Below are 12069 nucleotides of genomic sequence, written 5' to 3' on the forward strand. Positions count from 1 at the left end.
CAGGAAGTCAGCAGACAACTAAACCTCGGTCAGGCAAAACACATTTCATCAGAGAAGTCGGGGGGGTTACAGGAGACTACCGAGGTTTCTTTGCACATAACGGAACCCACAAGCTCGATTATGATTATTTTACACATGCTTTTCCTCAACAACGGAGCACATTTTCATCGTTAAACGTGATGTTTTGTTTTGTTTTTTCTTTTTAAGTCGGCTGTCGTATGGTTTATCGTCACAAACTGGGGTGGGGGGAAAAAACGGATTTGTTCTCCAGCTTCACTCGGCACGTAACTGTAAAAATGCATCACGGTTCGGTTCGGATCTACCGGCACACAGACGTTACTCGTGTGATGTTTGACATTTGAGCCCGGCAGCCTCTGGAAGCCCTTTTTTTTTTTTTTTCTTTCTCTACCTCTCGCACATTCACAGATTATCCGTCGGCACTCTTATCCCGAACAACTGAAACTCCAATCCGTTCAAGATGTGGAAAACTAAATGTCACCGGAGCAACTAAACCCGTTTGCATATTGAGTTTTTGGGGTGAAAATGATTTTTCCCTTTTTTTTATATTTTTTTATTTAAAGTGCTTGGATGTATTAAAACATGAATCTCTGTTCATTCAGCAGTCGGATTAAACACTGAGCGATGGACGTCAGTCTGCGATTAAAGTGACGTCACAGGTACATCGATGATGCTGGGGCGGAGGATCCCTCCGATGTTTTCCTCTCAAAACCATTCTGACCCAACAGCGACAAACATTATATTTACATATAACCGAATGGCTAAAAATAATTCTAATATTTTGGTTCTACTTTATCATAGGAAGCAGCTCGTTCGGATTAAAAACAAATCATATTTCCTTCCCTAAACCGGAGCTAAAAAGCGTAACAGATTGTTCTCGTGTTTTGAGTCACAGCTTCATGTCAACGTCGTTAATACCACCGTGATTATTAAAGGCACAAATGTTAAAACTAGATTTCAAAAAATATAAATGTAAAAACTATTGTGGCTTCACAGTCAAGCTATTTCTCCAGTCTGTTGGAACGCAAACTGAATTTTGACTATAAACGGTAAATAACCGAAAATAACCTTATACGTTATTTACTGTTTTTAATTTTGAAGCAAAGCTATTAAAAATATATATATATGTATATTTAAGTTAACACTTTTTTTATATATGTCTTTCTTTTCATTATTAATCTTTGTTTATCTGCTTTGAGGAACTTGCTTTACCGATCCACTTTATTCCTGGATGCTGTGATGCTTTTCATAGATTGTTGAAAACTTCACTCAGTAACATTTTAGCATGTAAACAAGGCGTCTCTGTCAGAGCAAATAGTGATTAAAAACATGTGGGAACATCAGGCTTTTATACGTTAAACGTGATTTTTGAATTTGAATAACATTATCGTGCCAGTACCTTCAGGACTGGGGATGAACTCGAATGTAAAATAAAATTAAACATTTGTCCGTCTCTTCAGATTCTCTGCTACTGACGATCGCAGTGAAGGGGGAAAAAAAATTACTTAATATAGAATTCATTTGGTTATTTCAATGTTTTTAAGTGACTTAAGACATCAAGTTGTGCATTAGACTGTTTTTAGCGATCATTTCTAAAATAAGCAATATATGGTCAAGCTTTGTCAGATTAAATTTGTAACTACTGCCAAAAGTAGGCATGTTCAGACATGTCTGAGATTCAGTTGAGACGCGCTTGTTGGTGTGTGATTTTTGTTAAAATGTACAAAAATGAAGCATTTTGAAGCAGCTGCCATTATTGTGCCAGAAGTAACTAATGTAGTTAATCCTACAGCCAGGAATAAGGTGGATCTGATGATCTGTTTTTTAAAGGTTGGTCGTCTTCATGCGGTAAAACGAAAATGAAAGCATCTCAGCCATCTGTGCAACTTTCCTCACAAATGAAAACGTGCTCAGACCCATTTATTTAAAAAAAATGAACGTCTGAGACTGAAGGAATGTTTGTTCGTATTAAACTGGGCCTAGACCGGAGCAGAAGTCACTCAGACTGAAGTTTCGGTGTGCGGCCAAAGTCCGGACGTTTTGACTGATCAGCTTAACGGCAGTTTAAGAGGGAAGAGGGGGGGAGTGGCTCACGCCGGAAACGTCAAACACAAAGTCACACAGTTTCAGACATACGGACACACACAGGCGACACTTCAAACACACAAGAGGACAACCTTTTAAACATACTATGAACACGTTTTCCGTCGATCAAACGACAAACCGCATAAACTCTGCGAGTCTCTGACGCATGGAAGTTCTGTTAAGACGCTGTGGGATAAATGACGCCGTAAATGGATTTTGCACTTGTGCGATATGTTGAACTGATACTGAAGACAAATTAAAGTGAATACCTGAAAACATGTTTGAAACACGTCAGAAATGTGTGAGAAACATGTGGAAAACGGGTCAGAATCATTTCAGACGATGTGTCGAAACACTGCTATCTTGAAGATGTATTGTTACGGTCCTGTCTGACGTATGGCACTAATTTTCAACATCTGATTCAGTTTTTTTTTTTCATAGTTTACATCTGTTGTTTGCCTTCAGGGGGTTTGGGTGACATCCTGTTTGCTGAGCAGAACCTCCAGCAGCCGCAGTTTGGCTTTGAGCTGTTTGTATTCCTGGTATTCCTCCTTTATCGGAGTGCGGTCCTCCTTCTGGCAGACCCTGTTGGGAGAACCAGTCACTTCATAAGTTACACCATGTACGGCTGCTCGTTTAGTCAAAAACAAATCCCGATCAAATCACTTTTTAATGATTAAAAAGTAAAATTCTGGCAACCACTGCTGCCGGTATTTTACCGTAAATTAGAGACCTTTTCTTTGCTTTTGTTTTTGCAGTGCACACAGGGTTCACGTCACCTCAGCTGAGCTGAAAGGGGGAACTCCATCACTGATGACTCATCACAGACACATTTACAAAGCTTTTGATTCATTTAGATCACAACCAGAAGTGAACAAAATCCTCAATATTTTGTTTCTTAAAGGGGGATTCTTCCACGTTTTCTGCACCAACAGAAGCTCTAGGACAAACGTTTTGCCAAGTTTCTTGTGACCAATCGGTACCGAAACATTGCAAAGTTTAACAATTGCAAATGTGTATTCCCTCATGATTTAGAACTGGTGCTGTTAGCTTAACGTACCGTCCGGTCTGGCGGTAAAACTCGTCCTCGAACTCCCTCAGAACTTTCCTCCTGATCTTCTTCTCAGCTCTGGTTTGCCGCAAACACTCCAACAGCTGAGACCTTAACCAGCGGGAGGACAGAAGGGTTAAAAGGCATTCGGCTCTGTTGTAGCGGAAAACATGAAGAACGCAGACGCTGTTGTTAAAGGCACACCTGGACGCTTCATGCAGGTTGGCCGTGGTGAGAGCGCCCTGCTGACGGACGGCTTTCACCTCGTCTATTGGGGACACGAAGGCCGGGTCGCTGTCCCGGTCGCTGTCCTCCTCGTTGGCGGCTGGCCACGTCGCTCTGCAAGAAGGCGGCACTAGAACGTCACTAACCACCGAGGAGGTCAGAGACTCTTCATCTGAGCCCTCCTCTTCCTCCTGTGGGACAGAAACAGAAAATGGATTAGGCTTCGGTGGTTTTGTCTTCGTAATTTAGACATTAAACTGATTTTCAGCTACATTTAAGCTTCAGTTAAGTAAAAGCTGAAATATATTTTTATTAAGAGCATCACCAGGACAGAATCTGCTTCTGATTCAAGTATTTTTTTCTAATTGAGAAAGAAGCAAAACTGGTCAAGAACAATTTGCGTGTGTGTGTTTGTTTCTCACTATGGTGGTGATGGTGGGACTGGCACACAGTAACCGTTTGATCATCTGGTAGCGGTCATAAAGAGGCTTCACCAGGTTCTTCTCCTGCTTCGTTCCCTGAAGGATAAAAAGGAGATGGTAAACCTCTGAAACCCTTTATGTTGACATGAGCTTTTCAACAGCATTTCTACACAAACTAAAGGGGAAAAAAGCCTCACTAATAAGGTTGTCCCGATCCAATATTGATATCAGAAATCGGTCTGATATAAGCCAAGAAAAAAAAAAACGAGTATCGGATTGTATCGGCATTTTAAATCTCCAATAAAACCATTAGAAGCACTCTGCTTCCACTCCAGACCGATTGTTTAATAATAACCAATACATAGTTGTTGGCTATTGTTTACTGTTTGATAAAGCCTTTTCTAGCATTCCTTATGACAAAATAACTAATATAAGTACATATGAATTGTGCTGATATAATATCGGGTCAATATCGATACATCAGAAATTTAAAAGTTGTATCGGGACTTCCCTGCCCATTAAGTATCTGAGATGAAGGTAAAGTTTCCACTGGGGCCTTACTGGTTGGCCGTGAACACTCTCAAAGTACAGCAAACATTTCTGCAGTGTGATCTTCTCCAGGACCATCTGTGCCTGCGTCATTTCCTGTACACCGACATGAGCAGACAGGAAGTCAAAGCGGAGCTCAGGCTCAGCTCACAGGAGCACCTCAGACAGCCGTCACAGCGAACACAAACCTTCATGTTGTCAGGGAGACCCAGACACTGTCTCTTTTCTCTCAGCCGCCTGAACAGAGACTCCACAGTTTCCTCTAGAGATGGTTTGTGGTCCGACGCCCCCTGCTGGCCGGAACCCGATCTGCAGATTAAGTGTAAAGAACCCAGATGAACATATTATTGCTCTAATTAATTAATTTAGCTATGTAAATCCTGACACTTCTAAGGGTCTTCAAACAATGAATGGATGAAATTGTATGGAATATTACCTGCATGTTTCGCTGGATTCCTGCTCCTTTGACTCAAACACCGACTGTCGAAGCCTCAACTCTGCGGAGGACACACATTCAGAACAACCTCAAAAACAAGGTGAGTAACATTTACATTAAAAATGGAACTGAACCAACTGTTTATGGCATTTGCTGCAGAGAAAACAGAAGATATTATAGCAAGACCAATTAAATACCTAACATGTGGTTGGTTGTTTTTTATTAGTCTTTTTCATATTTGTTCGAACTACAGCAGATTTGTTGTAGTAATTGAGAAAAATCTAACTTCAAATCAGTTTCTTTTTTTTTTTTTTTTTTTTTAATAAGCTGGGACAGATCTTTGTTGCATTTTTTACCTTTAAGTTGTTTGCGAGCTTTTGCCAGCTCACTCATCACTCTGATCATCTCCGGGTTTGAGTATTTATCGTTGTGGGACGGCTGAAAAAAACAAACACAAAACAGACGACGATTCAGATTAACTAAAGAATTCAAAACCATTTAAAATAAATCATAACAACAAATATCCACAGAAATATCTAGTCAAATACTAGACTTTACATATCAGTAGACAGTTGAAGTTTTGGGAAGTTGTCCGGGGCGGCATTCAGAAGAGGGGCGTGAATAAGCACCATAGCATACAACTTATCTGACTGTTACGACATGAACAAGTTTCTAATGCTTTTATACACATGCAGTAAACGGAGAGTTTCTGTCTCTCACGTGTGTTGAGCAGGTTTTTCTCAGCTTTCTACTCAGAACGGGAAGATTAGCTTTCATGCTAATCTTAGATGCTGTCTGCTGAGATCTACTGCCCTTTAAAACCATCTTAAAAGTTCAGATTATTTGTATGAATTTTAAGTTGTTGAGAAGGGTAAAGCCACTTGCTATTTTTGTGGATTATATTCTGAATATATAAACACACAGCTGGAAATCATGCGTTTTCCTGTTGTTCTACTCCACGGTGATATCCAAATATATCCCATAAATAAAGCGAAAATAGGAAGAGAAAAAGAAGCCGAAATTTGAAGCCTTTAAACTGATTTAGGCGGCCGTCACGTCATCACGCGAGAGGGGAAGTGCAGATTTACCTTGTAGTTCATTTCCTGCTCAAACTGATCCTCAAACCTGCGAACCCTCTTCTTCAGGCTCTGAATGTGTCGGGTGAGGAAAGGGATGGACGCTGGACACTCGTCCTCTGAAACCTCAGTCCTGTCCCCGAGACTCCTGCACCTGCATAGAGGAACGTAAGGGTTCAGCTTCGCTAGTTTTCATCTGTCTGCTGAACATAAACTACAAACCAGGGCCTCAGTGAAATTCAAACTTGATATTATGTGTCAGTTTTTACTCATTTCTGCTTAGCATCAATGCTCAGAGGCGTACCCGTAATCAGGGAGTCAATTCTTAAAAATGCCTGAATAATGTGGAAAATCCAACCTTCCATATCGCCGTCAAATTCGGTGATATGGCGAGAGAGAGAGAGAGAGAGAGAGAGAGAGCAAGAGAGAGAGTCTAGTGAGACATCAAACCACAATCTGGGTCATGGACACATTTTGACCCCCTGCCTCAAGCTTTGGCTCTAAAGATAAAATAATGGATGGATTATGTAAGATGCATTAAAAAGGGAGACACAAGGTTAGAATAAAATCAACTCATCAGGACAGAAAGAAAAAAACAGTCTCACTAGAGTTCACTCAACATGCTCTGCTTCTTTTTTTTTATAAATCTTGTGATAGTATGTCGGAAGGAAAATTCTTTATGTCTGACAATAACCAAAAGACATTCATATAACCAGTCCCACACTGTGTCCTGCCTATTACTATGAATGAACATTCAGAGGAGCCTAAAATGGATACAAAAAAAAATCTACATTTTCCCATTAAAATGTTGATTATTTTCTGATGGCAAAAAAGAAGAGATCAAAATAAATCACAGCAGAACTTTCTCCACCTGCAATGTTGACCTGTAACCCATCAACCCAACTGAAAAACACAAAAGCACTAATGAAGTAAAAAATGAATTCATGTGGTTGCATAAGAATGCACACTGTCTAATATTTGGGGAGCTGTTAGAAAGCTGGATATTAAAAGAAATGTCATCTTACAGCACAATGTATTCACCAGGAGCAGATTGAAGTTTTGGAACCGTCCTGCCCGATCCCAGACCTGACTCTGTGGACTGACAAATTAGAACCACTACAGAACCAAATACCAAGGAATATTAGTGTAAATGAGTCCAAATAGGGTTCCCGAAGAAACAAAACAAAAGCCACGTCAAGATATCCACCGCCAGATTGGTAATGTCAAGTGAAAACCACCAGCAAATTCCCACATCTACAACTGTTGTGGTCAAAACCCAGATTTGATTTAAAGCCAACAACATGCTCGTCTAGAGCTGCACAGGAGAAATAAAACTCAATTTTACTCCTCATCAATCAAACACCCAGTCTCATATCGAGACACGGTATCAACAGGTGCCACAGCTTGCTGTTGAAGTCTAGTCCTACTACTCTTAAACCCAGACCTACATTGTACCAAAATCTGGACACATATTGTCCAACTCAAAAGAAAACCGTCAACAACTACACCTGTAAAAACATAAAAGAACTACTGGGCTCCAATTCTAGACTCAAAGAAGACCGATAAAATCAGAGCCATCTTTGGACCAACACATCCCATTTCAGTGGTAAATCATCTGAAACATATTTAGACTAAAACTGGACGGATGTCAAGGTTCAAAAGTCACAACCCAGGTCTGTGAAATTCCTGAAACTGAAACTATTTCAGGACTAATCGCAAACTAGTTCAAAATCAACTCCCTCAGTATGTTTGACTGAGTCATAGCTGATGACAGGATGTGATCCAACATGTCCAGAATCCAGAAGCCGTCGATTCCAGTGAATCGATGCCGTCCTGTTCCTCAGAGGCAGCTCTCTATGTCAAATTTGTTTAAAATGCTCCAACACACCCGATTCAAATGACTGAATCCCTTTTTTAATTTCTGCAGAGACCTGCATCAAACTCAAGTCCTCCACGGACATGTTTTGACAACATTCAGGTGTGTCCCGGTTCAGCACACCTCCATCAAGCAGCTGGATTTTCTCATCCAAAGAAATGCACCACATCTACCCTTGAGGACTGGAGTTTGATACCCGCATTTTTAACCAAGGTTAACGTCTCAACGCTACGCTTCGGATGCTCACAGCATGTACTGCTGGCTGCAGGGTGGCGATGGAGCCGTATCTGGGTCGGAGTTGAACCTCAGGCTGGGGCTGCAGCAGCGTGGGGAGGGGAGGGGACTGGGGAGGCCTGCCAACAGCTGGAGGAGAGCTCCTCCTCCTCCTCCTCCCCCCTCCGATCCGTCTCCTCCTCCTCCAATCTCACCCCCAGGGCTGCTCCTCTGTGGGGAGTGATGAGGACTGGGGGACAATGTCCCATCGGACACCAGGGGCTGCTGGCTGAGGTGGATGGAAGCTAACGGCTGGTGTCTTGGGGGCTGTGAAGGTCTGGTCAGGACAGTCAGGAGCTCTGGTGAAAACAAACGACAAATTAATGGACATAATGGCCCATTTCTCATGCATATTTCATGGGATCACATCAGCTCGCCAACATTTTCAGCAATTAGCTAGTTGTAAAGATGCTCCTGCTGCGGGAGCCGATCCTGCGTTGTCTCCGATTCCACTTTAAATTCTCAGCAAATGCTAACAGAGCGAAGCTTCGGTGAACCACGCAGTTTGAGTGAGAGTCGAGGAGCTGAAGGAGGTCAGTGTGCTTCACAGAGTTTTTTACTTCAGTGGCTATAAATAGCTGATTGCTGAAGGGAGGTGGGAGAATGAAAACACACACACACACCCACGCACACACACACTCTGCGAGAGGCTGGAAGGAGCTGATTCATCAGAAACCCAGAGACAAAAACCTGAAAACAGTTTACAAGGAGCTTAAGAGGAACATCTGACCTGCACAGAGACAGACAGGTGGGGGCAGGAAGAGAAAGACGAGGACAAGAAACAGACAGGTGAGGACAGAGACAGACCAGGTGTACCTGGAGGGTGGTTCTCATCTGTTGGGGCTCTGTGGCAGAGAGCTGTCGTCCTCCCGTCCTTCCCCCCCAACTCGACGGGGACACAGGGGCTCTTCCCCTCCTTGCTGCCCAGGGCAGGGGGGCTCTCCTCTGGGGACGTCCCCTGCGAGGACCCTCCCTCCACATCCAGAGCCTGGAGCTTAAGCAGGGAACTCTGCAGGCAGAAGCAAAACATGCCGACACACTGATAAACCAGGTCCTAAGAGGAGTGTGTCCAACACGGACAGCAGTGAGTCCCGTCACTGAGATGGATCCAGATATTAGCCCACTCTCTGTCCCTGGATGGTTACATGTTGAGGGGGCAGGACGATGTGCTGGTTGCTTCTTGGTGTATGATCATGTCCTCCAAACGAAAGGATGACTCACTCAGCGTTTAATCCACCAATTTGCCTCATCCCTGTGGGTCAGCCAGATGCAAGGAGGTTAAATATGAATCCTTCCCTCTCTCAGCGGTGCAGTCCAGGTGTTTCAGTGAAATCCGGCTGCCGTAGATGATGTTCTCCTGATTCCTTCCTCCTGCGCAGGCAGTGAGTGCTCAGGAATTAGCCTGCTCCGATCAGTCTCAGCTCAGCAGGACGGTTTTTTGAATTCTCAGCCTGTCGTTTTGCACGTTCACTGATGATGATGATGGTGATGATGCAATGGTCTCCTCCCTTCCTCCCCCTCTCTCTCCCTCACTGTGCGCGCACCTCTCTCGTCTCCCCTCCCTCACTGGCTGGATTACTCATCCTCAGTCTTGAGAGGAAGAGGAGGGGGCTGGGAGGAGGAGGAGGAGGATGGAGATGTTTGCCTCCGTCAGGATTAGAGACGTGTGGGGGACCGTCTCTCTATCTGATTGTGAGGTTTTTCCCGCATCAGAGAGGGAGGGCCCTGCCTGCTGACATCATCATCTCATTCATAAAAGCGCAGGATGAAGGAGAAAGAGGAGAAGGAGGAGGAGGAGGGACGTCCTTCTCCTTAGACCCAGTGAACGCTGCTGCCTCACAGAGAGACGCACACAAAACATCCTCCTCTTTTTCAACAGACAAAGATTGATGGAGTATCCAAGAAAGTACTTCAGCCACAGTAAGCAAGTATTTGGGACAAGAGCTTCTGAAGTACTGAGAAGATGATGAAAACGTCAATCGTTTAATATTTCAAAATTGCATCATCAGACGTTTCGGACAGACCGAAGTGTAGTTATGTTGAGATTTTGTTCTTTTCAAGACCAAAATAACAGTATTTAGAAAAAAAAAAATCATGACTTTTCCACGAGCTCCAATATAATTTTCCATGATCCATGTACAAGTTCAGAAAGAAAAGTGTATGACTGAAAGACTAACTGCACAAAGTTGAATTATAGCGAACATGTAAAAGTGTAGTGCAGGCAGACAGGGAGGAAATATAAATGACAAATGTGAAAAATCAAGCCCACACAGACAGGTATGAGCTGAAAAATGTCAATGTATTAACTGAGGAATCATATGACGACAATGCCAATTACATACACAAAACATATTAGCAGTAATGCAAACAAAAGATTGTACATGTATGTAGAAATAACTGCTTCTACAAAAGTTCAGAACAGACAGGTGAGGCACACAGGCCACGTTAGCGTAGTAGTCGATATAAACTGATAATGTTTTGTGTTTTTTGTGTTATTTACTTGTTATATTCTTGGGGTTACATCAGAAAGATTTCATCATTTTGGTTATAAAAATAGGGAGTATATTACTCATCACCAGTCACAGTTGTTTCCTGTGTTTAATGTTGACAATTTTCCAAAATAAAGTGAGTTGATTGATTAATTGACAGTTTGACATAGCGCCAATAGGGGGCAGTATCTCTCCAACCAATGCTAAAGATGACCGTTGCTAGGGGGCCTTAACAAGTGTTATCTCAGGGCTGAGTATGTGGGGGCCTTAATACGCATGTGTATAACCACCGTGGAGCGATACTTCTGAGTTATTTTGTGTTTCTGGTGATATTAATAATATATTCTATGTTATGTTATTGGGCTCTGTTAAGTATTAATTACCATTAATTACAACATTGAGTTCCTTATTGGTATTGTTTCAGTTACTTGAACATTACTTTTACGATGCTGATGTTTTAGAAAACTGTGCAGTGGTCTCTTAACTATTTCCAGAGCTGTATAAATATACATATTACAGTAAAAACTCGTGGCAGGGAAACTAGAGGCACCAAACAAAATTGTTGAAATACTGACATCTGGTGGTCAGAAGCAAGAAGTACAAGCAAGATCGTTGGGAAAACAAAATACGTACTTTCTTTTTTCCATATTATCAATGGACTTCACTATTCCATTCTAAAATCAAGATTTAGAGGAACAAACTGAATATTTATCAAAAACTGACTTTTATGTGCTCTATTTTTCCTGTCCTTTTCCCACTTCCATTCGCCATCGAACATTTAATATTTAATAGTATTCGTTTTATTTGGTAATGCTAATTAAAAGAACTGGTAATTATAAACTAATAACTAATGCCATTAGTTAGTATAACTCATGTGTTCATTAGTTATTATTTTAGACATTGATAAAGTGACAGTAAATATTGCATTTTTGAGTCCTCTGTTCATTGCCCAGAAATGGAAATACTTTGAGACTCTTAACTATATGATTACAAAAGATAAATGATAACAATAACTAGAAAATTTCTGAAGAAAATTAAACAGGGCCTTCCAAAGTGTGTCAGTTGGAACCCAGCGTTTTGATGCTAAAAATTAGCATAAATGCCAAAGTAAGCTACAATGTACTCAGTAGCATGTGGAGAGTCATAGCATATTGAGTGACATGGATTTACTCCATTCAGTATGTTAAAATTAGTGTACAAGCTAAAATTAGCCAAAATGCTAATGTTAGCCTAAATGCTACCAGTGGCATGTCTGGTATAACTAGCATTGACTTCCTCCATTCAGTGTGCTAAACATGGCTAATAAATAAATTTAAAAAAAAGTTAAAAACTTGTTTTAGGGAAAAGGTGCTGTCTAATGTTTGTGCTATTGTTAAAAAACAAAAGTAAAAGTCAGGTATTTCGTGGCACTAGGTCAACAGAAAACACGCTCTCTTAGCAACAGATTAACAACAAATATTATTGTTCAAAAAACATGACATTTCCCCTGCTCTTTTGAAATACTACTTAAAAATTGTGCAGTTGGTATATATATATATATATATATACCAACAACTGACCTGAGAGAGA

At 41.5% G+C, this 12069-nt stretch overlaps 1 protein-coding gene across 1 annotated transcript; it reads right to left on the reverse strand.

The window, feature by feature from the left end:
- Positions 1-205: 205 nt before the first annotated feature.
- Positions 206-9777, reverse strand: LOC103152904 (protein FAM13A-like). Its single transcript, XM_016661521.1, has 11 exons — positions 8828-9777; positions 7986-8310; positions 5875-6016; positions 5143-5224; positions 4787-4847; positions 4539-4659; positions 4363-4446; positions 3802-3897; positions 3359-3570; positions 3164-3265; positions 206-2688 (listed from the first exon to the last, which is right to left on the reverse strand). The coding sequence occupies exons 1-11, from the start codon at positions 9039-9041 to the stop codon at positions 2565-2567; spliced, it is 1563 nt and encodes a 520-aa protein (XP_016517007.1). The 5' UTR covers positions 9042-9777; the 3' UTR covers positions 206-2564.
- Positions 9778-12069: the final 2292 nt, after the last annotated feature.

The sequence above is a fragment of the Poecilia formosa genome, unplaced genomic scaffold (assembly GCF_000485575.1).
Source record: "Poecilia formosa unplaced genomic scaffold, Poecilia_formosa-5.1.2 Scaffold333, whole genome shotgun sequence".
In the NCBI taxonomy this organism is placed as follows: domain Eukaryota; kingdom Metazoa; phylum Chordata; class Actinopteri; order Cyprinodontiformes; family Poeciliidae; genus Poecilia; species Poecilia formosa.